We start from the raw sequence: 26,390 nt of genomic DNA on the forward strand, positions 1-26,390 counted from the left end.
AATTACAGATCAATCCAAAATGAAGATAAAGTATCTCTGGAACTAGAAGTCAGTGGGAAATGTGATTTGATTCAGAAAAAAGTCTGATTTATGCGCAACTTTTTTGGAACACACTGATTGTTTAGATGGTGTTCCACCTGCCTGCCTTTCTTGAACCTAATGCATTCCTCTCCCATGTCTTCATCCCCAAACCCCAGACTCGGGGTTCTCCTCTGTGAGCAGTGACTGCACAATAACCCCAGGAAAGGGCGTCATTGGGAAAGTGTTCTTGTGGCGGCTCAGAGCTTAGGCAATTGATGTAGAGATACAGCCCGTAATGGATGAACTATACAGTAACAATTTGCAGATAAAAATAATAGAAGTTAAAGTGTACTTTACATGATAAAAGAAAGATGAAAGAGGACAGAGTCTGTTACATCTGAGATGGTTGCTAAAGTCCCGCTTTGTGAAGTAGGCTCTGTTGAAAAGATTGATGCAATGGGGAGTGACCTTGGCTTGGAGCAGGAGCTGGTGATGTATGTATGAGCATCCCTCTGCTAAATGGACCCAGATTTGTAGCACTAATATACATGGGAGCCCAGAACCAAACTCAGTACGGCAATAAATCAACAGCCACTTTGGGTGTCATTTCTGGTTTATATTCCACTGTTGTTCTATCACTTTAATTCATGTCACTATCATCTTTTCATCTGGAACAGTTTTATATAATTTTCCAGTGGAGTTACCTGACAAATCCTATCAAATTAACAAGGTACATTAACAATATTGACTGACTGCGGCTTCAGGAGTTGCAGGGCCGTAGAACAAAATTTTAAAACCCTGACTCTCTGGCGATGATTTCCCCCCCTCTCTCTCTGAGAAAGAAACGTGGGCAGGGTCTGTTCCACAGCAGAGATATGCACATTTATTTTGCTCTGCTCAGTTTCACTTTTGTAAATGTCCAAATAAGCAGACAGAGAGGGGACAAAACACACACTTGCTCCTGACAGCCATGGCGTGAGTCCTTTTCTTTCGGGGAACTATGGAACTGCCCAGACCTTTAACAATTAATGACCACACCGGAGGGGGAGGAGTGTGACTGGGTGGTTGTAATCTATTTTAAGTGAAATGTAATAAAATCGGTCCCAGATACATTCTCACCCTCCTGAAATCATCTAGACCCGAGCGTCCAGAGTCCATTGGACTTATGACATTATGCCTAATTGAAATATGGTGTCCCTGAAATATGTCTAATGACAAATTCCAGCATTCGATTAATAAAAAAATACCAATTGTTCGTCTTTTCCAAAGACCACAGAGTAATGACCAGGGTTAAGCAACCGTATTGCATTGTCTCCTCCGAAGACAGCCGGCGAGACTGCTCTGTACACTGTAGTCCTGCCTTTGTCTGGCTGTGTTTAGGATTTCTTTATTCATAAGATGAAATAGAACCAAATGGAGTGTGTGGCAGACCTAATCACTAGAATTTTGTTTGTATATGTTTTCTGTTTTTCTTATTTTAAATTTGTTCTCAGACTATGGTCATTGAGGGGAGGGGGCATGTTGGTTTGTTGTGTGAATTGAACTGTTTCTTTTATCTGATTTTTTTTTTTTTGGCCTAAGTTTTCTCACATATTGAAAATTTTCTATGGGTGATCCATAGAATGAAACATATTAACCCTGATTGCTCTTTCTGTTACAGTATATACATTTGATTGTTTTATTTCTAATATCTTTACTTCATTTTGCTCTTTTCACTTTGACCCTGACCTTTAAACTATGGCCTGAAAATTAATTACTTTCAAGATTCCATCTGGGGCCCACTCTGGCAGGCATATTGAAGGGTTTTGTCTCACTTCATGAACAGAAATCCTCAATTCTCGGTGGAAGAGGAAAGAGAGCACTTAGCCTAGATTGCATGAGTCAGGCTGGGCATATGCTGCTAGGTGGCACCAGGGAAGCGATGCTGTGCATTTCCACAGGTATCTCAGGACACCTCCCATCCTGGGCGCTACCTTTGTTCTCCTGACGCCTGTGCTTCCCTTCACTGTGCAGTGTGTCACCTCTTTCACAGTTCTGAAAGGGAAGCCTCAAGTGCCAGGTTTAACACTCTGGACCCCTGCTTTAAAGTCTTTGTTGCATAAAGCTCACACCCACTGCTGACCCTCCCACAGTGGGCAGCAACCTCCCCAGCCTGAAGCCAGGCTCCAGCACTTAAACCTGGAAGGCTGCATGTAGAGAACTGTTCGGTCCTCCTGTGGCCTCCTTTAAATGCAGCTCGGATAGTTATTGAATGTCAGAGAAGGGGAGAGATTTTTTTCTATTTTTAGTTTGTGAGATGTTTCCAAATTAGAAACCCTTCATTGGTAGCTTTGCTGTTTAGACATAGTGATATTACAGATTTCTCTCCAACCCAGATCTTATTCTAAAACAACAACAAAGACCACTGATGCCCAGCTGGTGGCTCAGGTGGTGGAGTGTTGTTCTCTGCACCAGAAAGGTTGAGGGTTGGATTCCGGGTCAGGGCACATACCTAGGTTGCAGGTTCGATCCCCAGCCAGGGCATGTACAGGAGACAACTGATTGATGTTTCTTTCACACATAGGAAACACCCATGTTTCTTTCCTCTCTCTCTTTCTCTCTCAAATCATTCAAATATATATACATTTATTTTTTTTTAATCCTCACCCTAGAATATACATATTATATATATACATTATATATATTATATATATATATTACATTACATATATATATATTATATCCTAGGGGGAGGATTAAAAGAAAAGGCCACTGATCATAATTGGTTTTTAAATGACCCTTATAGTTTATGTAATTGTAACATAAAGGTAATGTAGGATGAATATACCGTAGGTAATCTCTGTATTGTATCTGTGTTATATCTAAGCAGGCATATTTCTTAGTACCTTTTTATATAGTTTTTGGTTGTTCACCCCCTCACCTCACCTACCCAGGAAACCAAACTGTGCAACTTCTGTGTACCATTTGGAGTCTCCTTATGTCTATTTTAAGCCCATGGCATTCCCCGGAGCCCTAAGAAAGAGCTCATGTTCATCCAGTTTATGATTTACAAAGCAGGTCAAATAATAAAGCTGAAATCACTTACACCTTCCACTTCTTGTGGCTTCTCTTTTTGTCCCCCCCTGGCCTTACAGGTATCTCTGGAGACAAAGTAGAGATAGACCCTGTTACGAATCAGAAAGCCAGCACTAAGTTTTGGATTAAGCAGAAACCCATCTCAATCGATTCTGACCTGCTCTGTGCCTGTGACCTTGCTGAAGAAAAAAGCCCCAGTGAGTAGTCCCTTTTATTTATGTCTCCTTTCTCTCTCCCCCTCTCCCCCTCTGTGTGCTGGGTGCCAGGAGAATATATTACCACCGTGTCCTTTTTTCCTTGGGTCTGTTTAATTCATTACCAGAAATTTCTTTTAATCAAATGGGATTGTATTATGGTGCCCAGAGCCTGACATGGTCCCCATCCTGCTCAGTCTTGATGGCAGCAGAGAACCTCACAGCTCCTGACCCCTGTAGCCTCACCCTGGAGGCGGTGGGAGGAGGGGCACTTTCCTGCCGAGCATTCCTGCTGAGCATCGGTGGCCACTGGAGCCCTCCTTTCGCTTTATGCTCTCTTCCTCTTCCCTTTTGGGGGACTTAGCCAGTCAGACCTGGACCTGCCTTCCTTCTGTGCCAGATCGAGGGAAGCTGGGGGATTTCCTCTGTCAGCTGAAGACTAGATTTAGATATCCATCATGCTGAAGTGTCAACACCCTCAAGATTATTGGCAGTTGCACGACCTACCAGCTCGTAATTAAACCCCTGCCTGGTCTTGCAGAAGAGATCGCTGCAGGTTGGTCATCCTCTGCTTAAATTATGAAAGGAGATACAGTCTGGTCGTATATTTTGGCATATTATATTTCTGCAGTTAAGTAATTGAGTGTAGCAGTTCAATAATCATTTTTAGGACTTCATTCGCATCTAGGGACAGAAAGGACACAGTTCACACTGAAATTCCTCCATGGAAGAAAAAGTTTAAAATATATATGAGGATTTGTTAGTTGCCTGGGGAAGGCTATGAGATGGCGATTCTCAAAGTCTGGTCCATGTCAGCATTACCTGTGGAGTTTATTTAAAATGCAATTACCCACTGCCCACCCCAGTAGGTTCTGATTCGGTAACTTGGAGTACAACTTGAACATCTGATTTTTGTTAATCCCCTTTTTTCCAGGGTCCACTAAATTTGAGAACAAATGTTATAAGGAATGATAAGAGATACAAAGGCCAGCAACCGTTTTTAATATGGTTCTAGTCTTTAAGCTAATACTGACTAAACCAGGGCCTAAAGAGCACAGAGCCCCTGAAGGGGGCCTACAGACTGGGCACATGCCACACTGCCTCATTTATGGGTGGGCATTTCACTGTTCTGTCAGTTCCAGCTATGCTGGGCTGCATAGTCTCCTTTAAATTCATTGGCCTATAGTTTGGCAAGAAGAGAGAACTTAGTGGTATAGGGGGAAGGGAGGAGGGCCAAGCCCACCCCCTTTCCTACCATTCCTGTCAGCCCAGCGAGGCCTCAACTCTGCGATGGCTGCTGGGAGGGGCTGGTGAGAATATTGCCTGCTGCTCTGTGGCCCTTGCCCCTGGGCTACCTGGTTCCCTCTGTCTTTAAATAAACATCTTCTTCCTAATCCCTCTCACTCCAGCTTGTCGGCCAATAAAGATGTCATTGTTCTAGCATCTTTCTTCCCAAGAACTCAGAATGCTCTGAAAAGCAACATTTTATAAGTTCTTCATGTGTCTAAGAAATGAAAGACAATCCCGTACACGTTGCATAGAGGAATAAGTTGGAGTGGGAAGGTTAGGGAAAGAGCTAGAAGCAGCATTCAGGTTTCCCGTACACTCACCTCAAGACACTCACCTCAAGACACTCACTGCGCCAAGGAAAGCTGTAGCTCATGCCCTGAGAGGGGAAGGATGTCACACACCCAGCTAGTGGGGAATGAAGAAAAGATGCACAGTCACCTCTCAGGTGCCTCCTAGGGTCCTTCAGTCAATGAGTGAGTACATCTCCATGAGTGAGGCCAAGTGCTAACTTGAGGGTGCAGAGCAGATGTGGGCCCCACCATTTCAGTGTTGACACTCCAGCAAGAGAATCTTTTGTCGTCCTTTCAGACTTACTGAATGGTTCTGGGTGAAACAGTACATGTGGGTCTTATAAAGGTTTCCTCCTCTCTGACTCTGGTTCCAGAGACCTAGAAATTATGGCACTTTTCTGAACAAAGAGGCACACTGCCCCAGTAAAACACTTCCTAAGTCCCTGTCCCCTACCACAGTGCTTTTCAAACCATCTTCCTCAGAGCTCTAGGTTCTTGAAGGACCTCCAGGGTGCCTGCGTAGGAGGTGGGGTGGGGTGGGGTAGAGTTAAGCATAAGGCTTCCTCTTCAACCAAAAGAGCTCTACTTTTCTGTAGTTGGGGTTCTGCATTTAAAAAGTCAACTGAGCCCAGCGGGGCGTAGCTCAGTGGTTGAGCATCAACCTAGGATCCAGGAGATCCCGGTTCAATTCCCGGCAGGGCACATACCTGGGTTGAGGGCTCAGTCCCCAGTTTGGGACGTGCAGGGGGCAGCAAGTCAGTGATGACTCTCTCATCATTGATGTTTCTATCTCTCTCCCTTTCCCTTCCTCTCTCTGAAATCAATAAAGACTTCTTCTTTTTTTAAAAAGTCAACTGAGCCCGGCCAGCGTGGCTCAACAGTTGAGCATCAGTTTAATTCCCTGTCTGGGCACATGCCTGGGTTGCGGTCTCGATCCCCAGCAGGAAGTGTACAGGAGCAGCCGATCAATGACTCTCTCACATCATTGATGTTTCTATCTCTCTCTCCCTTCCTTTCCCTGAAATCAATAAAAATATATTTTTTTTAAAAAAATCAACTGATAAAAAATTTTTGAATCATTGTTTAGTTTTCAATTACAGTTGACATAGAATATTATATTAGTTTCAGGTGTACACCTCAGTGATTAGACATTACATAACTTACTAAGTGATCATCCTGATAAATCTCACACCCATCTGACACCATACATAGTTATTAGAATATTATTCCCTCTACTGTACTTTACTTCTTAATTTGTTCACCTTTTTCACATATGTCCCCCAACCCCCTTCCATCTAGCAACTGTCAAAATGTTCTCTGTATCTATGTTCTGCTTTATTTTGGTTTTTATATTCTATTGTTGATAGATATGTATTTATTGCCATTTTATTGTTCATACTTTTTATCTTCTTCTTCTTAAAGAAGATCCTTTAACATTTCATGTACTACTGGTTTGGTGCTCCTTTAGCTTTTTCTTGTCTGAGAAGCTCTTTATATGTCCTTAGATTCTAAATGATAGCTTTGCTTAGTACAGTAATCTTGGTTGTAGGTCCTGGCTTTTCATCACTTTGAATATTTCTTGCCAGTCCCTTCTGGTCTGCAAAGTTTCTGTTCAGAAATTATCTGACAGTGTTATGGGAGCTCCCTTATAGATAACTGCTTTCCTCTTTTTTTTTTTTTTTTTTTTTTTTAATCCTCACCTGAGGACATGCTTAGAGAGAAAGAGAGAGAAAGAAACATCAATGTGATAGAGAAATGTTGATTGGTTGCTTTCCATTCACTCCCACAACCCAAGTATGTGCCCTGACTGAGAATCGAACCGGCAAGCTTTCATTGCATGGGACTATGCTCAACCAACTGAACCACTCCAGCCAAGCCTAACTGCTTTTCTCTTTCTGCTTTTAAGATTCTCTCTTTGTCTTTAATGTTTTACATTTTAATTATGATGTGTCTTGTTGTGGGCCTTTTTGGGTTTAATTGGGACTCCGTACTTCCTGGATTTATGTACCTTTTTCCTTCAGCAGGTTAGGGAAGTTTTCTGTCAATTTTAAAAACAGGTTTTCAATTTCTTGCTCTCTCTCTTCTCCTTCTGGTTTCCCCCATGATGCGAATGTTGGTTGGCTTGAGGCTCCTTATACTGACTTCATTTTTTTTTTAATTCTTTTTACTTTTTTGCTTTTCTGATTGGTGGTTTTTTTGCTTCCTTATAGTCCAGATTGCTAAAAAAATATATTCTTGAAAGTTACAGGCTTACAGAATAAAATTCAGACTCCTCAGCATAGCCTTTATAGACATTTACCACTCCAGGCTCATAGCCCATAACTTCCCATCCTGAACTTGGCTGTGGTCACTGTGAACTACTTGCACACGCACACCTGAAATTCCATGCTTCTGATGTTCCACACTGCCTGGAACACACATCCAATCTGGCCCACTAACTTATAAATACCTCTATTTCTCCTTGCCCAGCCCACTCATTCTTCAAGATCCAGCTCAAATGTCAGGCTCTCCCTCTATAACTTTGCCCCCAGGAGTTTGCGCACACCAATAGTAAAGCACTTCCCACACTGTGCTGTACTTATCTATTTGAGGTCTGCCCCTCTCTCCCACTTCATCTCCATGATTGACCCAGGACTTGTTTTCTGTATCCTAGCACTGTGCCTGTAGAGAGGTCCTCAGTGAATTTTTGCTATCTTAAAATTGAACTTAATGAGGCCAGAATTTAGAAATCCAAAGTTATTCAACAGAATTTATGTTGTAAAGTACCCAAACAAAGATGTATTAAATGAATCGTCTTGATGCTGTTTTTTTTATGATTTCCAGTATCTTCATCAAATTAATTCAGTAAGTTAATCTATAAAAAGTTCATCTTCAAGACCATCATCAGACCACAGAATTAATCTACTGAGCTGCCTCTTTTTTTAAAGGATTAATGGTAACCCTTTTTATCTTTTGTGTCTGTTGAACCTTAGAAAAAAGTTATTTTAGCAGCACTAAAGAAATGAAAGTCACTATATTTCATAAGTTTAGCCTGTGATTTTTATCAGCATAGTGATGTATGTTTGTAGCTGAGTTTACATCAAAAATTATTCTTGGGGCCTTCTTGAATGAATTATGGCAAAGAGAGAGAGTCTAGAAGTAGATAAGGTTTTTGATTTCTGCAATATATTTCCTTTTTCATGTTTTTATCTCTCGTAACACAAGTGTCTTACTGAAGACTGGAACGTGTGACCAACTGAAATAATTTAGTTGTGAAAACAGAGCAAATGTGTTATTAAACAGCCTTCTTTACAAAAAGGCATTAAGTGTTGGGAGGATAATGAAGTTGTTCCCGGTCTTACTTGAGACATGTTTGTCAGAATTTTGAACAAAAAGAAATGATTTTTAAAACCTTCAAATATGGCCAGTTTGCAGTGTTTATTGAGAAAGCTGCTGTCAAACCATTAATTTGGTCGTCATAAGGAACACAACTCAAGTTTAATTGATGCCATATCCAAAAAGTATGTGAATAGCTGACTTGGCAAAGGGACTGAGCATTAGCACGCCTGCAGTGAAATGCATAATTACATACATTGTGGAATCAAAAGACCCAGATTCTGAAGCCATACCCCATAAAGAGCTGCTCTGTGGCTCTTTTCCTCCCCTGACTTCTCAGAGGGAAGGTTTAGTGCTCTGTCCCTGTGAGTGTTTTAAGAACCTGGAACTTAACGACTAAATAGATACATGCCTTTAAAAATTTAAACATGTAAATATGAACTCTTAAAAGACTTAGTTGAGAAAATCTGGGTATCAAAAGCCCTGAGAAATTAAGAATAAATTCTGCCTTTCTAGATTTAAAAAAAAAAAGCATATGCTGCCATTATTATTCAAATCAGTGATTTGTCAGTCTGGTTTTGCCACTCCTCAGGATATCTTTTGCTGTTTTGAAGGATGTCACAAACCTCTAAAAGATGAATTCATTTTAACTGAACAAAGATGTGTATGGCACATAGAAGAGGAGAATGTTTCCGTATCAGAAGCTACCATGGTTAAATTACCTTAGAGAAATAATTCTCCATCATTATACAGGTCTAGACATAGGTTTTGAATACAGTGGGTTCTCTTTTTAAGTGCTGGCCTGGAATTCCAACACTGAAACAAAAGCCAGGGACCTTTCTGTGAAACCAGCACCCATCAGAGACTCTCAGCTTTATTTAAACAAAGTACCAGGCTCAGCCATGCCAGGTCTGCTTTTATCATAAGAAGGTTGTACAGGTTTAGTCTTTAAAGGAAGCAGCCCATCATTAAGAAATCAGATTTAAACCTTAATAAAGTAGCTGTCCTCTTTATAGCTGAAAAGAGCTCTGTATCTCAATTAAGTATAGATAATATAAAATCTTAAGGAAGCAACATAATAGAGGTAACCTGATTATATTCTCTTGCAATAGTATAATTTAAAGGAAATCTGATTCTGTTGATGCTGGTTATGTTGGTGGGGGATTGTTGGTTTGGGGTTTGTTGGTTGGTTTGTTTGCTGTTTGGATACAGGGTAGGAACTCTGGGATTATGAGTTAACCACAACTGCAGGAGACTGGTAAGCCCTCGTGAAAAGAACCTGCTGAATATTTGCAGTGAGATTCAGTTAAGGTTGTGAGTTAAATTAGCTGGGCTTATTGGTGACCTCCTGCTTAAATGAATCTTTCTTTTCATAAGTACTTGACAAGATCTGTAAAGTAGTGTATTTAATTTACTAATTAAATTAAAGCTTCTGAATAATGATTTGTCCACATTGATTTAGCTTAAATAGAAAAGATCAGCATTGTTGTGATCTTCAGGAACCTTAATAGCCAAGCCAGTTAGACACAAAGGCCTCTTGTGTTTTATAGGTCAGAATTACATAGGTAAGCCCAGGCTATAATTGAATTGCCGGCACTGCACCCTGCAGTTGCAGATTTCCTGTGCCTTCCTGTTCCATTGTTGCACTGGGGCTTAAGAGAATGTTAACGCGGTAATAGGCACAGGGCCTTCCCCATTATACGTCTCGCTATCGAGCGGTTCTGCATGACTAGTTAAAGAAGATGGCAAGAAGATTAATGAAAGCAAGGCTAATACAGAAGGGGGTACTTTTGCAAGACTTCTACCGAGGAGATATTAGAGCTGAACCAGAGCTTGGCTTTTTCTTTATCCTGTGACCTTTGAACCTGCCTTACTGTTGAGAGCTGCCAGGGAAGTCGACATTTTGATTGATGTTGGTACACGAGTCAGTCTTTCCCATTGAATTCCACATCTGCACGAAAATAGCTTTTCCAGCAGAATTCATACTGGCTAGAAGTGATAGCCAAATTGATGGCTGAAATGCTTTTATGTAGCTTTCATTTAAACCTAAAGATATTTGATCTTTTAATTCAGTATCCAGTTTTCATAGATTATAAGCATTCACTTATACGTCCTTAATGGGTTCATCAACTCACAGTGAAAAACCAGTATTAAGAGTGTTCAAAGGTTTGCAAACAGAGCACCAAGGAGGCTTTATGAGGGAGTAAAAGCAGTCATCAAACAAACCCTTCACCATCCTTAAAAAAGAAAAATCAGTCTGAGGGCCCTGGCAAACTGACTTTCAGGTTTTTGTAACTAAAGCTAAGCGTCTGTTTTTGGAAAACTGTAGGCGGGGAAGTCTGAAATCTTGCCTGTGTACCCCACCTGAGCCCTAGCTCATAGGTGCTCTTGATCTACCCAGGTGCTGGGTTCCCTGACCTTGACCTTGGGACACTAGCATTCCATCTGAAAGGGATTGTCAGGTCTACTTATAAGACAGACCTGTGTTCTCACTAATTCTATTACCTTGCTCATGGAGCTGCAGGCCTCGTGTGTGTGTGTGTGTGTGTGTGTGGTGTGTGTGTGTGTGTGTGTGTGTCTGGATGTGCCTGTGTGTACATCCCCCACCCCGTTTCCCAACAAAGAGTGGCAGAAGAACTCAGGCTCTGTTACTAAAATTGACTTGGGTACACCCACACCCATGCATTGAATCTTCTGACCACCTGATTTCATTCCTCCCTATTTGACAAGGGTAGTTCTAGCAGAGAAAACACACACACACACTCACGCACGCACGCACACACACTGACGTGACAGGATTCCAGTTCCTAAAGGAGGAGGTACCTAGGAATTTTGTAACATCCTTTCAGTTCTCGGGAGAATGTGTAAAGGGAAATGAGGGTGATGTCGGCCACCGCTGAATGAGCGAGCTACACCCGAGGTGGGCGGCAGGCTGGCCATGGCCATGCACATGGCGGCATTCCAGAGAGGCTGCAGCCCACCCTCAGGCTCTGTCCATTCCCAGGACATCCAGACACTCCTGACATTAGGTGGGCAAGCTGTGTTGTGTTTTTATTCTCTGACAAGGACTTATTTCATAAGTTCCAGATCAAATACGGTAAGTACTGCTCGATTACAGAGCACAATGGACTCTAACATATTAAATGCCCCAGTTATTGAATTGCCTTTTCATAAGAGTACTCTGGAGCACAATCAGGAGCAGGCAGTGCCTCATCCTTTTAACAGATATGTTTCCTAGCCCTATTAAAAGGGGTCTTCATCTATCCTGTCAAAGGGAGTCTGCTGGGGTTTTTTAGTTTAATTACACTATCCAATTAAAACTCCTTGCTGCATTTGGATGCGCCTCTCCTTGGGCCTGAGTGGATATGACATTTACAAGGCTCGCCTTTCAAGCAGACAATAGTGTGATTGATGAGGCGCACGTTCAGTGAAGGAGGCGAGTGCCTGTGGAAGTGCTGCTTAGTGCATTTTGATTTATTTATCATCTTCTTCCAAAACAAGGGAGCTGCTGGGAGATGGGTTTAGGCAACCAGGGAGACCACCTCAATTTTTCCAAGTGTATGGGAGTAAAAGACGTGGAGTGTGCCACAGGATAAAGGTGGAGAAAAACTAAGTATGGGGCCAACTTGCATTATCCAATGCCAGGCTGCATTCTTCAGTTTTTTTACTCAGTTTGGTTTCCAGTAACCTCAAGCTGCAATCTGCTGTAAAATAGACCATCTCTGTGTTTCAGGGATCATTTCTCTGGGGCTAGATAACATTGGGCAGGCCCCTGAAAACTTAGCCCGTGGGAGCCAACCCAGCAGGTGTCCCATTGACTGACCTTGTCATTAACTGACACCTGACGTTTGCACTAGGCATGGCTATCTGTGCTCCCAGCTGCTTCCTCCAGGAATTCAGCAGCTTCTGTCCAGGAGCTACAGTCAGTGCTCGATGACTAACTCTGCCTGGGCATTTTGAGCATTTAAAAGTTGCTTCTGGAATTTGGAATTGGCCACGAGCAAGTGAGGCTCTTCAACAAAGAAATATGGAGGCACAATAGAGAACTTCTTAAGGTTATAGTGAAAAGGCAGACCCAGCATCTTGTTCTTAACCTCCTCTTGCCATTTACCCTCAGCATATGACAGATGGGACCAGTGTGCTTGTCTCTGTAGTTTCTGGGAAGGAGGCGTTTCGGTAGAGTGTGTAGTCTGTGGAAGGTCAACACTCTCTGAATTTAGAAGGCAGGAGATTCTTCTCCGAGCCCCATACAGATGATAAGAACACCTCCCATATTCATTATCAGGTACTACGTTGCTCTGTAGGAGCTGTTGGGGGCATGTTTGCTAGCTGCATAACATGTAAGAATGTCTGTGTTTGTGATTAAAATTCGCTAGTGGGTTTTCTTACATTTCCTGTAAACTTTCTTCATTTTTCCATAGGACTTATTAATAAACAAGAAAGAATTACTTGCCTTGAACAGAATATTGATATTTGTTGGAGTAGAAAACATTTTTGGGGTATCAACTTTTTTCCTCCTTGGGAGAAGCATTCTTTCTGCTTATTAAGTTTTTCCTTAATTGTTGACCTGGGCCTATGGACCCATAATAACAAAACAGTTATCTGGGTATAATGGAAAATTTGCATACATATGCATTTTTCTAGATTTGTATTACCATTTTCTCAAATTCATTCTTTCTTGATTTTAACATCAGAAGAGATCCTAATTGAGAAGAGGGTAAGGGCAGGGACTGTTTTCTACTGAAAAACTCTGTGTGAAAGATTTCTCAGCTGGATAAATGACGGAAAAAATCTGTTTCCCGTGCCTCCTGCCAAGCTCCAAATTGTGTTTTCATAATAAATAAATGGAGTGCTTAGATTTTAAGTTATTCTTATAGACATAGAAAAAGTAAGCCATTCTTTCATTAAAATCAAAATGTGTATTGCTTAGAAGACTCCCATAGGCTACTTCCAGGACAGGGTAACTGCTAACAGATTGGCCCTTCTATCACAAATGACTGGAAAACTACACAAAATAAAAGAAACTGTTTTCAGACACTGGACTGCACAAGACTATGAGCCCTGAGAGAAGGGAAACAAATGAGGTGAGACCTACTATCACTTCAGCTTTCTTCCAGGGTTTCCCAAGAAGAGTATAGCAGTCTCAGTGAACTGGGAGGAAGAGATCAGAGTTGAAGCAACTGAAGCAACTGAAATTTGCAAAATAAAGTATGGAGAGGAGGGAGCTACACTGAGAAAGAGCTCCAGAAAGAGTTCCTTGAATCTTTTGCTGTATACTAAGCTGTGCATGCCTAGAGGGGGACCTCACAAGACTGATCAGAGAACAACTACTGGGGTGCTATAAAATTGAGTCCCAGCCGACAAGAGGGGAGCATCCAGGGCATTTAGTAGTGGCCTTTTAGGAATATGGCTGAACTAACCCTGTATTAAAGACTGCTCTAATCTTTGCCTAATAAAGCTTTGGAAGGAGCAAACTGATCCAAAAGTAAATTAACTGCCTGCCAGAATAAAGCCCAGTACTCTTTATAATTACAAAATGCAGACACCCCACAATGTAATGTTTATAGTGTCCAGCATTCAATAAAAAATTACTAGACAGAGAAGCAGGAAAATGTGTCCTATAGTCAGGAGAAAAATCAATCAATAGAAACAGCCAGAAGTAGCAGGGATGGTAGAATTAGCAGATAAGTACAGTAAGCCTTCCATTAATGTTGTCAGTAGGTTCTTGGAAACTGCAACTTTAAGCAAAATGATGCATAATGAAACTAATTTTACCGTAGGTTAATTGATATAAACAAGCATTAAGTTCCTACAGCATATTTCTGGTCACAAAAACATCGCCAAACTTCTAAAGACCCAAAACACTTCTAGTATTAAACATTGAAGTAAATGTGAACTATACATACATTTAAGAACTATTAATAAAAACAAGATCATTATTTTCCAATCTATTTATTCCAGTTCAGGCTCGCAGGTGGCCAGAGCCTATCCTGGCAGCTCAGGGCTCAAGGTGGATACCAACCCTGGGCAGGATGCCCTTCCATTGCAGGACACACTCATACTTAGACAATTTAGACGCCAGTTAACCTAATGTGCACAACTTTCAAATGTGGGAGGAAAGCAGTGTACCTGGAGAAAACCCATGCAGACATGGGGAGAACATGCAAACTCCACACAGACAGTGGCCTCAGCCGGGAATCAAATTTTTTTTTTCTTATCAACGTTAATGAAACAGTGTTAAACAAAATGATGTTATTCAATGACCTAATGTACTTTAAAATAGCTAATATAAGTATGTTCAAAGGTTTAAAGGAAAACAAGGACTCAGAAAGAAGAAAAATGGGATCTATTAAAGAAGAGCCAAATGAAAATTCTAGAGCTGAGAACTATACTACCTGAGTCAAAAAATTCACCTATGGGAGCAGATTAGGAATATTAATTAAAAAGTTCAGTGTGTTATCTGTTGTGGCATAATAAATTGCTCCTAATTTTGGTGGCTTAAAACAACAACATTTATTACCTCGGTTTTGTGGTCAGGAATCCAGCACAGCTTAGCTGGGTCCTCTAGCTTGGGGTCTCCCACAAGACTGCGGTCAAGGTGTCATCCAGGGCTACAGTCATCTCAAGGTTCATTCAGAATAGGATTTGCTTCCAAGCTCACTGAGTGGTTGCTGGCAGAGTTTATTTCCTTGTGAACACCCTTAGTTCTTTGTCACATGGTTCTTTCTGTAGGGAAGTTCATAAGGTGGCAAATAGCTGGCTTCACCAAAATAGCCAAGAGAAATTGTTTGTAACCTAGTCTCAGAAGTAATATCCCATCACTTTTGCTGTATTTTATTCATTGGAAGTAAGTCTCTAACCCTCCTACAAAGGCCTGTCTGTGGTTTCCTATCTTTGGACACATAAGAATTGGAGGCAAAGAAATGTGGACTTGGAGAAGCCTGGGGCCAGCTTGCTCCCTGCAGGCTCAAGATCAACCATCTCACATAGAAGAGAAAAAAAAGAAGCACCCAGTCTCCAGGTCTAGCCCACAAATGAGGAGGAAACACAGTGGTGTGAAAGCAGGAGGCAGGATCATTGGGAGCCATTTCAGAACCTGTCTACACAATCAGTGAACTTTAAAACAGGACAACAGGAACTATTCGGGCTGAAGCACACAGAGAAAAAAGTGAATGAACATTGACTGTGAAATTGTATCAGCTATTCTAACATGTACTTGGAGTCTTAGGGATGGAGGAGAAAACTTTTCCTGATTTGATTAAAAATAACAGTTTGCTAATCTTGGAAGCCCAGTGAAGGCTAAATAGGATAAATACAGAGAAAACCACATGAAGGCACATCGTAGTCAAATTGCTGAAAACCACAGGAAAAAATCTTAAAAGTGTCCCAAGAAACCAAGATAAGAATGATTGCTAACTTCTCATCAGAAATAATGCAATCCAGAAAACAGTGAAGCAATGTCTTGAAAGTGCTAAAAGAAAACCTATCAACCTAGAATTCTATATTCAGTGAAAACATCCTTCACAAATGAAGGTAAAATAAAGATATTCAAAAAAATGAAAGAATTTGTTGCCATTAAACCTTCACTACAAGAAATGTTAAAGGCTGGAGGGGGGAAAAATACCTGATAGAAACGCAGATCTATACAAAGAAATCAAGAGCACTCAAAATGTCACCAGTAGCAACTGTGTGGAATGAACCAAGAAAAAGAAAGTAATCGAGAGAGAGGCTTCTTCAGCAGGGACTGGCCAACTCTGGCTTACAGGCTCATCACGGCCTACCACCTGTTTTTGTATGGCCTCTGAGCTAAGAGTGGTTTTTTACAGGTGAAAACTTGCAATTGATTTAATGATAGAGAACACCAATTTTGAATTCCATTTAAGTGAAATATTATCCCCCCCCAAAGAAAATTATATTCTCATTAGTAGGCCTGTATTACTGCCCAAAGTGCATTTGATTATTACATTTTTAATTTTGTCAATAAAATGTGGATTTTTTTTCTCTCCCTAGCTATATAAGTACCTAAAATATCTTTAATTTTGCCTCTTGGCTTGCAAAGCCTAAAATACTTATTATCTGGCCCTTTACAGGAAAAGTGTGCTTGGCTTAGAGAATGGAGATAAAAGATAAAGGGAACACACATGTGCCAGGCAGTGTCCCAAGTGCTATATGTGCACTGCTTAATTCCTGCAGTGGCTCTATGGAGCATTACGTACATTTATTATAGAATTCTAGGATTGTTGGCTTTATTCTGGCAACAACTCCATGAGGCAGATACGATTCCCATTTTATAAATGCGGCCTCGGGGCTCAACAAAGTTATGTAACTTACCCAAAGTTAGTTATAAAAGGTAGAGCTTTACATTCATCCCTCTGCCACTGACATGTAGCCAGGGCACTTAAGCTACCTTTTTTTTTAATGGAAAAGTATCCCTCTCTCTGACTCAGAATCTATAAGGCTTTTAACAAAGTTCCAGCCATGCATGGTTATCTGGTTTTTTTCTAAAGGATATTAAATACAGAAAATTAGAAGAGAGGAGAAAGGATGACAGAATTTAATAAAGACAGTGGGAAGTGAAAACTAACAAGAGTTAAAAAATGAAACAAAACGAAAACTCTTAAAAAGCAGTCCAGGAATTCGGCACAGTAGGATGGCAGTATGCAGCTATTTTGTGACAACACATAGAGTGTTTTGCAACCCTGAGGAAATCATGATATTCCATAAGCGCTTCTGCTGCATATGGGAATAGAAAACTTGTTCCATGGAAAAGCACTTGTATGATTGTCAGAGTTGCAAGCTGAACTAGCCATTTATTTCCTGGAACACCATTTCTACAAATAAGTCAGAGGCTTCAAAAATGGTGCAGGGTGGGACTCTATCATTCCTGCCCACCTCACTTTTCCTCAGGGGCTCTGGAATGAACTCTGGGGACAGGCAAGGGACATATGCAGCCCCCCAGCATAATAAACTACAGAAGGTGGCGTGTTTGTGGTCACCTGGCCTCCGTATGCAGCCTTGCGGAGACGTGACTTAGGATGGTTTCTTATGTTTGTTCATGTGACTGTTGTGCAGACGAATCAGAGGCCTCCCCTCTGAGCCCACAGTTGATATGCTCCATGGAGATGGTGTCACGGCTTCCTCCCAGAAGCTCCCAGGCCCGTGCACACTGTGCACCACATACACCACGTAGAGATCTAGCTCTAGCCAAAGAGGCGCAGAGTAGCTTTTTAACGGTGTCTCAGTTATTCAGGTGAAACATGCTCTGGCATCTTGAGGTTTTGTTTTGTCAGTGACGAGTGGGAGCAGGTGGTGTAGACAGTCCAGGAGATCACTTATCAGAGTGGTCAGTGAACCCCGAAGCTTCAGGTCTCCAGGCTTCCCAGAGACCTTCTGGTCCTTCTTAGCCCCAGGCCCTGGAGTCTGTGTCTGTCATGGCCAGGTGTCAGCAGTAAGGCCTCCTAGAGGGGGTGTCTGTGTGTCCTTCACAGCCCTGCGACCTTCATAGATGGCTCTGTTTGCTCACCGTGTGGCCAGCAGAGAGCCGCATTGTTCCACCTCAGTGATGTCACCAGGACTCTTGTCTAGGACGGACCCTGTGCAGATACGGGAGCACACACATGCATACATGCAGCTACATCTATTTATGAGATTCACTTTCTTACCGGAAACAAGTAACTTATGTATTAATGGAATGATTAGCTTCCGGCTAAGAATTCTGACAATTTAGTGCCATGATTTGGAATCAGGCTAAATTTGTCAAGTGACTGAAAACGAGGTTTTTCAGAAGTTATTAGCTAATTTTTTCAATATAGAATTTATAGTCACAATTAGTATATCATAATGATGTTTCTAGGATAAAATACCAGCAGCTCAACTTTTCTGGCCACAGATGTACAACATATATCAGTTTATTTTTGGAGATCTGAGGAATTACCTACTGTAAATAAAGTCCCCAAGAAGATTTCTCCGGGAAAGAGGTGAACTTACAGTAATATGGGTGATATATTATTAATTAATAACTATGACCAGCTGCTGCTTCAATTAAAAGGACAGCGGATGCAAAGGCCTAATAGAAAGGATGTGCTGCATTCGAATCTTATCAGCAGAGGTCTGCCAAGCAAACTAGGCTAGGCTGGTTCTGAGGCCTCTGTGTTAGAGATGTTTTAAAGGAGCCTAAGAGGAGAATAGACTGAGATGGGCTGGCATCTATGTTCAGTTTAGAGGAGGGAATCTGATTGGCATGTGTGGCCCAAAGGACAGGCACGGGGAATATAGATGTGGCGCAGGTGTTATGATACATTGTGGGTGGTCACATGAGGAGGGTGCCTAGAAATGTAGCTGTGAAGACTCGCTCAAGGAGGTGCCAGCTGAGCCAAGAGCCCCAGGATGGGCAGGGTTTTTCCAGGCGGGTTAGTCAGGCCTGGCCATGGGGGGTGTACTGTGCCCTGGGCTGGCCTGTGGCATGCGAGGGCAGTAGAGAGAGGAGGTAGACCAGGAGCAGTCTTAGAAGTGATGAGGTTACTCTGAAGGTGATAGGAAAGGGCATGAGAATTCGGATCTGGGGGAGTTCAGAGGTTCTGGCCCCCTGAGGTCGGTCTGCTTTGTGAAGGGCCAGCTTTCCATGGCAGTCTTTAGAGCAGTCCTCCCCCCACCCCACTCATCCTTCCAGGGTAGAAATGATGGGTCTCCCTCTCCCTGTAGGTGCCAGGGCCTCCGAGAAGGTTCATAATAGCATTACTATCGGCCTTTCTCCTTCCTGTTGCTCAGTATTTTACTTGAAGCACAGTTATTTTTAAGAGTAATAATTTAGCCCAGCCGGGCGTGGCTCAGCAGTTGAGCGTCGACCTAGGATCCAGGCAATTGGGGTTCAATTCCCAGTCAGGCCACATGCCCGGGGTTGCAGGCTTGATCAGTGACTTTCATCATTGATGTTTCTCTCTCTCCCTCTCCTTTCCTCTCTCTGAAATCAATAAAGATATATGGGAAAGAAAAAAAAAAAGTAATAATTTGGAGGTAATTGGCCTTTTACCTCAAAATACCACCTTTTCCATGTAATTATTGTGTGGAAGAGGTTCCGCAAAGCCTTCCTAACGTGATATGGCCCCGAACACACCCCAGAGTAAAATGGGGCCTCACTAGCCATTTGACTTGATTTATTTTTTTACCTGTCCATTTTCTCCCCAGCCTGTGATGACAAAAATGAACCACTCCTGGGACAAGTAGCTGCCACACAGCCTCCACAGCTCTCGCCTGAGTTGGGAAGATGATAGAATCAGTGGGAGCCTTCCCTGTAGGCAACCCCTCAACACTGCCTTTTCTCTCTCCAGGTCACGCAATATTTAAACTCACGTATCTAAGCAATCACGACTATAAACACCTCTACTTCGAATCTGATGCTGCTACGGTCAATGAAATCATGCTGAAGGTGAGTGTCCTCGGCCCGGGCACTAGGTGCAGGGATGGCGTCTGCTGGATGGTTCTCAGGCCAGGCGGCAGACCCTCCCCCCTTCACACTGGACAAGGCCTCGGGCCTAGTTTTGCAGAGGAGGAACCCAGCCGGTAAGTGCTGTGCCCAGAGCCACACCGCAGGTCAGCTTCCTCCCAGCTCCCCAGGAATCCTGACTCTGTGTATTTATTTATCTTTCTTAGGCCCCATTTATTTCCTTCCATCCATTGTCAGGAGCCCTTTTGGGTTCTTGGAACAAACTCTGAGGAAATCGTTGCTGTTGTTTGAGGACACCTTAGTGTACCCAAGATAATTTTAGCAACCTGTTCTAAACACACCAACTTGATGCTAGAATTGTGTGTCACGGTATCTCAACAATGCGCACTGAGCACCTTCTCAAGCCAGGCGAGTATTTGAGATGCTGTGGGGACCAACGCAGCCCCTGCCCTCAGAGCTTTTCCTGTCAGAGGACACAGGCATTGAACACTGAAATTATCAGCAGCGTTTGAAGGGGCAGAGAGGCAGGGGCCCAGCACAGTGTGGCTGGGGGGCTGGAGCAGAGGAAGGTTGGAGAGGCCAGGCCACACAGAACCTTACAAAGTGGGTCAGACTGGAAAAGGCTGCCCCAGGGTCTTATTGGTTCAGGAGCCAGGGTATAGCCCGAGGTGAGCATTTCTGAGCTGCTCCCAGGTGCTGCCAGGCTGCTGGCCTGTGCACCATGCTCTGAGTAGCCCTGGACTGTAGTGGTTTCCAGGCTTCCAAACTGAGGATCCTTTCTTCACATCACTGATTCTTATGTAGATGCTCAGATAGAAGAAAACAGAGCTGCTTTGGCAGAGCAGGTCTTAGAGCCAGAGGGGGCTCGAAGTTGTGTGATGCTGGCTACCAGGTTCATAGAGCACCTAGATCACAGCCGCCTCTCCCCTGCCACTCCCCAGGGCCAGGCCACAGGGACACGGTGCCTGCCTGGAGTGCTTAAAACCAGCGAGCTAAGAGTTACTTGGCAGTTCGTCACCAGACAGCACAGGGAACTTGTGCAGAGTATTCAGGGACTGGGTAAAGAAATATTCCATTACCCCGTCAGGGGCTGGGCTTTTTTTATAGCCAGCATTAAAATATTCAAGACTTGAGAAGGATTCTAGTAAAATTATAATCCCGTGTTTGACATCAAAATAATTTTCACAACAGCAGATTGATGACAGAAACACAGGTTTATGACTTTAGCGTGAGACTGTGGAAGAGCAAGTGCCGAGAAATCATCTTACGGACCAAATGCTCCCCCGAAGCAGATGCTTCCTGCAAAATCCCTGAGGCCCATCGCCGCCCCGAAAATGTCTGTTTTCATAGCAAATGTTTGTAGAAATATTGCATCATGCACGAGACTCCGGGAGAGTCACAGCATGCCCAGGCCTGATTTAGTTAGAGAGCTAACGACCATGGTCCTGATGGAAGATTAAATTTCACTTCACCCCTCTCTGATTTTTATAGCAATTTAAATACTTAACCTTACCTGCCGTTCCCATGGTGTCTCCTTGAGCTCTGCACCACTATCCAGTGACTGCAGCCCCAGCCCGTTTCCAGGAATTTGGCAGAAGTGTTTCTATCAGAGGCTCTTCAGGGCTCGGTCTTAGACTCAAGTAATGCATGTGGGGGTTCTAGAATTCAGGCGTTTGACATAAAATGAGTGCCTTAGGAGAAAATAAGGGCCAGAGGCTGATGTCAGAGAAACTATGACGAACAGGCAACTCTCCAAGTTATTTTATCTCATCATGTTTCCCCTGTGTGGAAACATTAATGTCGCCCATTTATTGAGCACTGACTGCATGCAAGACGTTTTATGTCTGTTATCTCACTCAATCTTCACAGCTGTCCTGCAGTGGAGTTGTTATTTATCCCCATTTTATTGATGTGGAGATAGAGGCCCAGGGCCACAGAGCCCAAGCAGAAGGGTGGAGTGTCAACTGGAACCCAGCCCCAAGGAGTTCCCCAGCCGCCCCTTCCCGCCCTGAGATATAATGGAGCGAAGCCATGTGTGGTCCCTAATTCTGCAGGCTTGGAGATGAATCTCAGAGGAATCGTTGGTCTCTTCAAATCGGGTTCTTCTCATGATCGAGTGATGGAGGCTGTGGCTTTATTGGCCATGAAAACTCCCTATATTTTTACGCCTCAGGCTGTAAAATGCATTGAAAGTGAAACACTCTATAGTGCATAAAATTGTGCAAGTTTTAAGCCACAGCATATTAACCAGCTAATGGCAGACCAAAGGGCGTTTTTATCTTTTGATTATTACATTAATCTTCCATTAAAATTATCTATGTGATTATCACAAAGCACTGAAGATAATAAATTTAGGAAATAGTTGGCTTGTTAAGGATCGTTTTGAAATGCTTTTGTCAAGTTACATATGCCAAAAATACACTGAAAACACGAGGCTGGCTGAGTGTGCAAACAATATAATCCAAAGATTGCTCTCATTAAGAATGATAAACCCTTTATTTCCACACATTGTCTGTAGTGTCCCGAATCGCCAACCCGGCCCTACAGCCCTCATGATTTATTGCTCTCAGCTGGTAACTTGGCGAGGCAGTGGGCCAAGCGTGTCAGGCCTTCTGTACGCACACACCAGCCTTTAATGCCTGCTGCTGGCGACTATCAGAGCAGAAAGTTTGGAGGGGACACAGTGCCGGAGCCTCAGCCCCTTGTGAGGGGGCCATCCCACACTACCTCCCCTGAGTGCCACGTGTTCTTTCTCAGAGTCAGTAGGGGACGCTCCCACTCTGGGTGCAGGACATGTGTCCCTCAGAGTAGAACCAGCAGAGGTGGTGGCTGGTTTCTGTACTCAAAATATTCAGGTTTCTTGTCATAACTTTATATATTTGAGAGTGAAGAGAAATGCTGTTTGCTCACAAAAAGCTCCAACCAGAGGAGCTGGGGGCAGTGGGAGGAGTGGAGTGAGGGGGTGGGGGTGCCTCTGAGGAGGTGGGGCCTGGAGACCCAGGGGTCTGGCAGTCAAGGGCCTAACACCACCACTGCCGCCACCACCCCCAGATCCTGGCCCAGACACTAGCTTTGTGATCTTGAGTCAGTGCATTGCTGCTCTGTGCCTCAGCTTTCTCACTTGGACACTGGGGCTCATAACGGCATTCCTCCCCTCAGGCTTTGTGCGGGCCAAATGAGTTCATCCCTGAGACGCACTCCAGCGCGGCCGCTGCCCTGCCAGGGGCTCTCCCCCGACACTGGGCGCAGGTCTGACCACAGCACCTCTGCCCTTCCTGCCTCCTCCCACAGCTTGGCCGGCCACTGAGCTGCCGCAGTTCCACGGACACGCTCTTGCTGTGGTCCTCTGCTGTGCCGTATGCTCGTGGTTCTCCCCGCCCCTTGTGCACCCCACACTCCTAGTTCTCTCTCTAAACCCGGCTCTCTGATCCCCCTTGCAAGCCTTCCTGCCCATACCTCCCCAATAGCTAACCCTTCCTTTGTGCTCCTGCTGTATCTGTTGTCACTCCTGTCACACTATTGGACACTCACTAGGCTGTGAATTCCTCAGGACATGGACCAAGTCTTACTTTCCCTTTGTCCCTTCAACCAAGCAAGGGGCCAGGCTCAGACACAGCAGATGCTGGTGACTGTGACTGTATGTGTGTCAGCCACCCAGCATGTGGTAGGTCCACATGTGGGGATATAAAAAGATCCCAAGCCCTGGCCCGTTTGGCTCAGTGGTTAGAGCATAGTATCGAAGGTTCGATTCCCGGTCAAGGGCACGTACCTGGGTTGTGGTTTGGGCCCTGGCCCTGGTTGGGGGCGCATGCAGGAGGCAACCAATCAGTGTGTCTCTCACATTGATGTTTCTCTCTCTTCCCCTCTCTCTTCCCCCTCTCCTCCCATCCCTCCTCCTCCTCCCTTTCTCCCACTCTCTCTAAATAAAAATAAAAAATAAAAAAGACCCCAAGAGTAGCAGCGTGCAGAAGGCTGAACTCCTTGTCTGAGCTGTAACCAGGAAGGCAGCCGGCTGTGCACTCTTCACACCGGGCTTCGTCCCAACCTCTGCGTGGTCCTGGTCAGCTCCACACTCTTCCCTGAGCCTCACTTTTCTGTTTATCAGAGGATCCCTGGCTGGTGGGGAGCTTGTGAGCATTAAATGAAATACCATAGTTGGAAGATCTACCTGCTGGTGGGAGACTGAATAGAGATCCTTGGTTTGGTTTGGTTTTCATTCCGACGGTGTTCTCATCTTTCTGACGAGGAAAGGGGGCTCAGGGAAGTTACGTGTGAGCCCAGAGCTGCACAGCAGGCGAGGAGCAGAGCCAGGACGTCCAGCCTGCCAGGTTGCTGTGACCACTGGGCTCCAAGCCCGGGAGAGCGCCTCGCCCTGAGGGCACCCAGCCCAGATGCCCTTTGTCGCCCTGGGCGAGCAGAGCGTGGCTGTTGGCAAGTGACCACTGTGTCCTCTTGCTTTCTAGGTTAACTACATCCTAGAATCACGAGCAAGCACTGCGCGGGCTGACTATTTTGCTCAGAAACAAAGAAAACTGAACAGACGTACAAGCTTCAGCTTCCAGAAGGAGAAGAAATCAGGGCAGCAATGACACTGGCCTCCAGCCTCAATCTGTTGCCATAGCTCAGAGCCTGTCTGCCAGGGCCAGGTGGCCTAGAGCCCCCCCTGTGTCCTGCAGTCCTCAGGGGAGGCCAGCCCCTGGCTCCCGGGGACAGGGCTGGTGGGCTCCTGGGAAAGGAATGGCACCCCTTAGGACAGAGCTGGGGACATTTCCATGGGACTGAAGCCTGAGTAGCAGCGGCTTTAATTAGTGCCCAGGGCCAGACGCCGAGAGGAGCCACGTGCTGCCCAGCCATCGTCAGTGCCTGACCGCCCGCCCGAGGATGTACATAGCCATGCCCAGACATTTCCTTGCAACTTGATCAAATTTCTTAAACGAACAAAAATGTACATTTCTTTTTCCTTTTAATAAACAGGTGTGCTCCTTATCATGGTTGGTATGACGGGCCATTCTTTGGGGCGGAGGATTGATTGTGTTACTCACTTTAAAATCTGTTCCCATATTGAACAGGCAGATTGGAAAAGCTATGGCTCGATTTCTCAGAAGAAATGTTTAGGGCTTAGTCAATAGTTTTAACTACGCCATTTGTTTAAATGAGCGCGATGCTTTGAGGACAGTGTCTTACTAAGGTTAGGAAGGGGAGCTAGTGGTGTGTGTCCGAGGCTGCGCCATTTCCCCCTTCAGAAGCCTCCCCCGCTCGTCCCAGCACCCTGATCTCAGTGGCGTGGAGAGGACGCGCCCCGGGAGAAGGGGGTGGCAGCTGGTCGTCAGGTCACGGTCATGCTCAGCTCCAGCCGGAAGTGGTCTTTTCCGTTCTTAAGTAGCAAGTGTCCATTTGAACGAGCGACCAGGCCTGCATGTGGGTTTTTCCTGGGCGCGTCTCGCTCTGCTCGCCTGGAAGGGCCTCAGTCCCCTTTCTTCCTTTCCTCGGCGCCAGCCTTCATGTGCGGCCGGCTGGCAGCTGCTGCTTTTCACTGCACCAGGGACAGTGCGCAGGGCACAGGGAGGCCGGCCTCCTCGCGAGCACGACTGGCGTCCTCCGACGCCACACCTCTGGCCACACAGATGCCTCTACGGTCCTCAGGGTCCCCCCAGGGTGAAGTCCTCTCGCGGGGCTCGCCCCAGGGTCGGGGGCCAGGTGTTTCACTGAGGATCTGCATTTCAAACTGTTTTTAAGTCGTCGTACAGGAAGAGATGTGACGAAAACCTGCATCTCAAAGCCGAGTGTATTTCTCTGCGCGGTCATTTTAATGAATTCCTTTTTCATTCTGATCTTTGTTCAGCCAACAGAAGCAGGCTTTTCTAATGTCTTCCGTCCCTGCCCACCTAGAAATAAGAAAAGAATTCTCATTTGTAGCTTGCTATCTGTATTTGCATTTTTAGCAATTTTATATTTAGATATCTTTGAAAAATGTAAATGACCAATTTGGTTATTAAATCCTGTGACATATTCAGTATTAAAATAAAAGTCCTGTAAATACCATCTTCTGCATATTGCTTTGAATTTTGAAGTCCCGAGGATGTTATTCTGAAGGCGGGGGACTCTGCGGCGAGTCGCTCTGGATGGCAGCGGATGCGGTGCCGAACGTCTGTGAAATGCACCGGGGCCTCCTCAGTACTGAGCAGGACAGGGCGACCCTCTTCACTGACAGGGGACATTGAAATCATCGCCTCCTTCAGTTAAAGAATCAACACCCTTCTCGTATGAGTTACAGCACATGCAGTTTACGTAAAGCATGTCCACTGAAGGGGTAATTTAAGGGGCCACTGTAACCACCCAGGACAGGCTTTTCAAAGCAGGAGCTCAGCACCCCGAGTGACCTGACAGGCTCCACTTCCCCTTTCCAGCAGCTTCTCCTGACCTGGCTCCAGTGTGACCTGCCGCCCCGCCCCCCGACATGATGATAACTCGCAACCCCCCTGTGGGTAGCCTGGCAAGGCTGGGCAGGGGTCCCCGGAGCCCGGGCCCAGCTGGCCACTGAGAACAGCCCCGTGGTCTGAGGGCCTGCTGCGGGCCAGGCAGGCTGTGCATTGGCCCTTAATAAGTGCGCGTGAGCCGTGTAAGGCCCGCAGCCATCCCCGGTGCGCAGGCTCCGTGGCTGCATCCAGTCCCAGCTCCTCTCCTCACCAGCCTCACACCCCTAGGTAAGTGGTTAACTTCTCTGTGCCTCAGTGTCTGTGTCTAAAATGGGATGAAAATGCC

At 44.6% G+C, this 26,390-nt stretch overlaps 1 protein-coding gene across 12 annotated transcripts in view; it reads left to right on the forward strand.

Moving 5' to 3' along the window:
* MAPKAP1 (MAPK associated protein 1) overlaps positions 1-24,615 on the forward strand; it is a 202,410-nt gene extending 177,795 nt beyond the window's left edge. For all 12 annotated transcript variants that reach the window (XM_081150443.1, XM_081150440.1, XM_081150446.1 and 9 more), the window contains 3 exons: positions 3,156-3,293; positions 19,513-19,610; positions 24,092-24,615. In XM_081150443.1, the coding sequence (XP_081006569.1) occupies positions 3,156-3,293; positions 19,513-19,610; positions 24,092-24,217 (362 nt within the window). In that variant the 3' untranslated portion in view covers positions 24,218-24,615. The remainder of the gene's footprint in view (positions 1-3,155; positions 3,294-19,512; positions 19,611-24,091) is intronic.
* The last annotated feature ends 1,775 nt before the right edge of the window (positions 24,616-26,390 follow it).

This window comes from Miniopterus schreibersii (genome assembly GCF_964146895.1).
Source record: "Miniopterus schreibersii genome assembly, chromosome: 11".
Classification (NCBI taxonomy): Eukaryota; Metazoa; Chordata; class Mammalia; order Chiroptera; family Miniopteridae; genus Miniopterus; species Miniopterus schreibersii.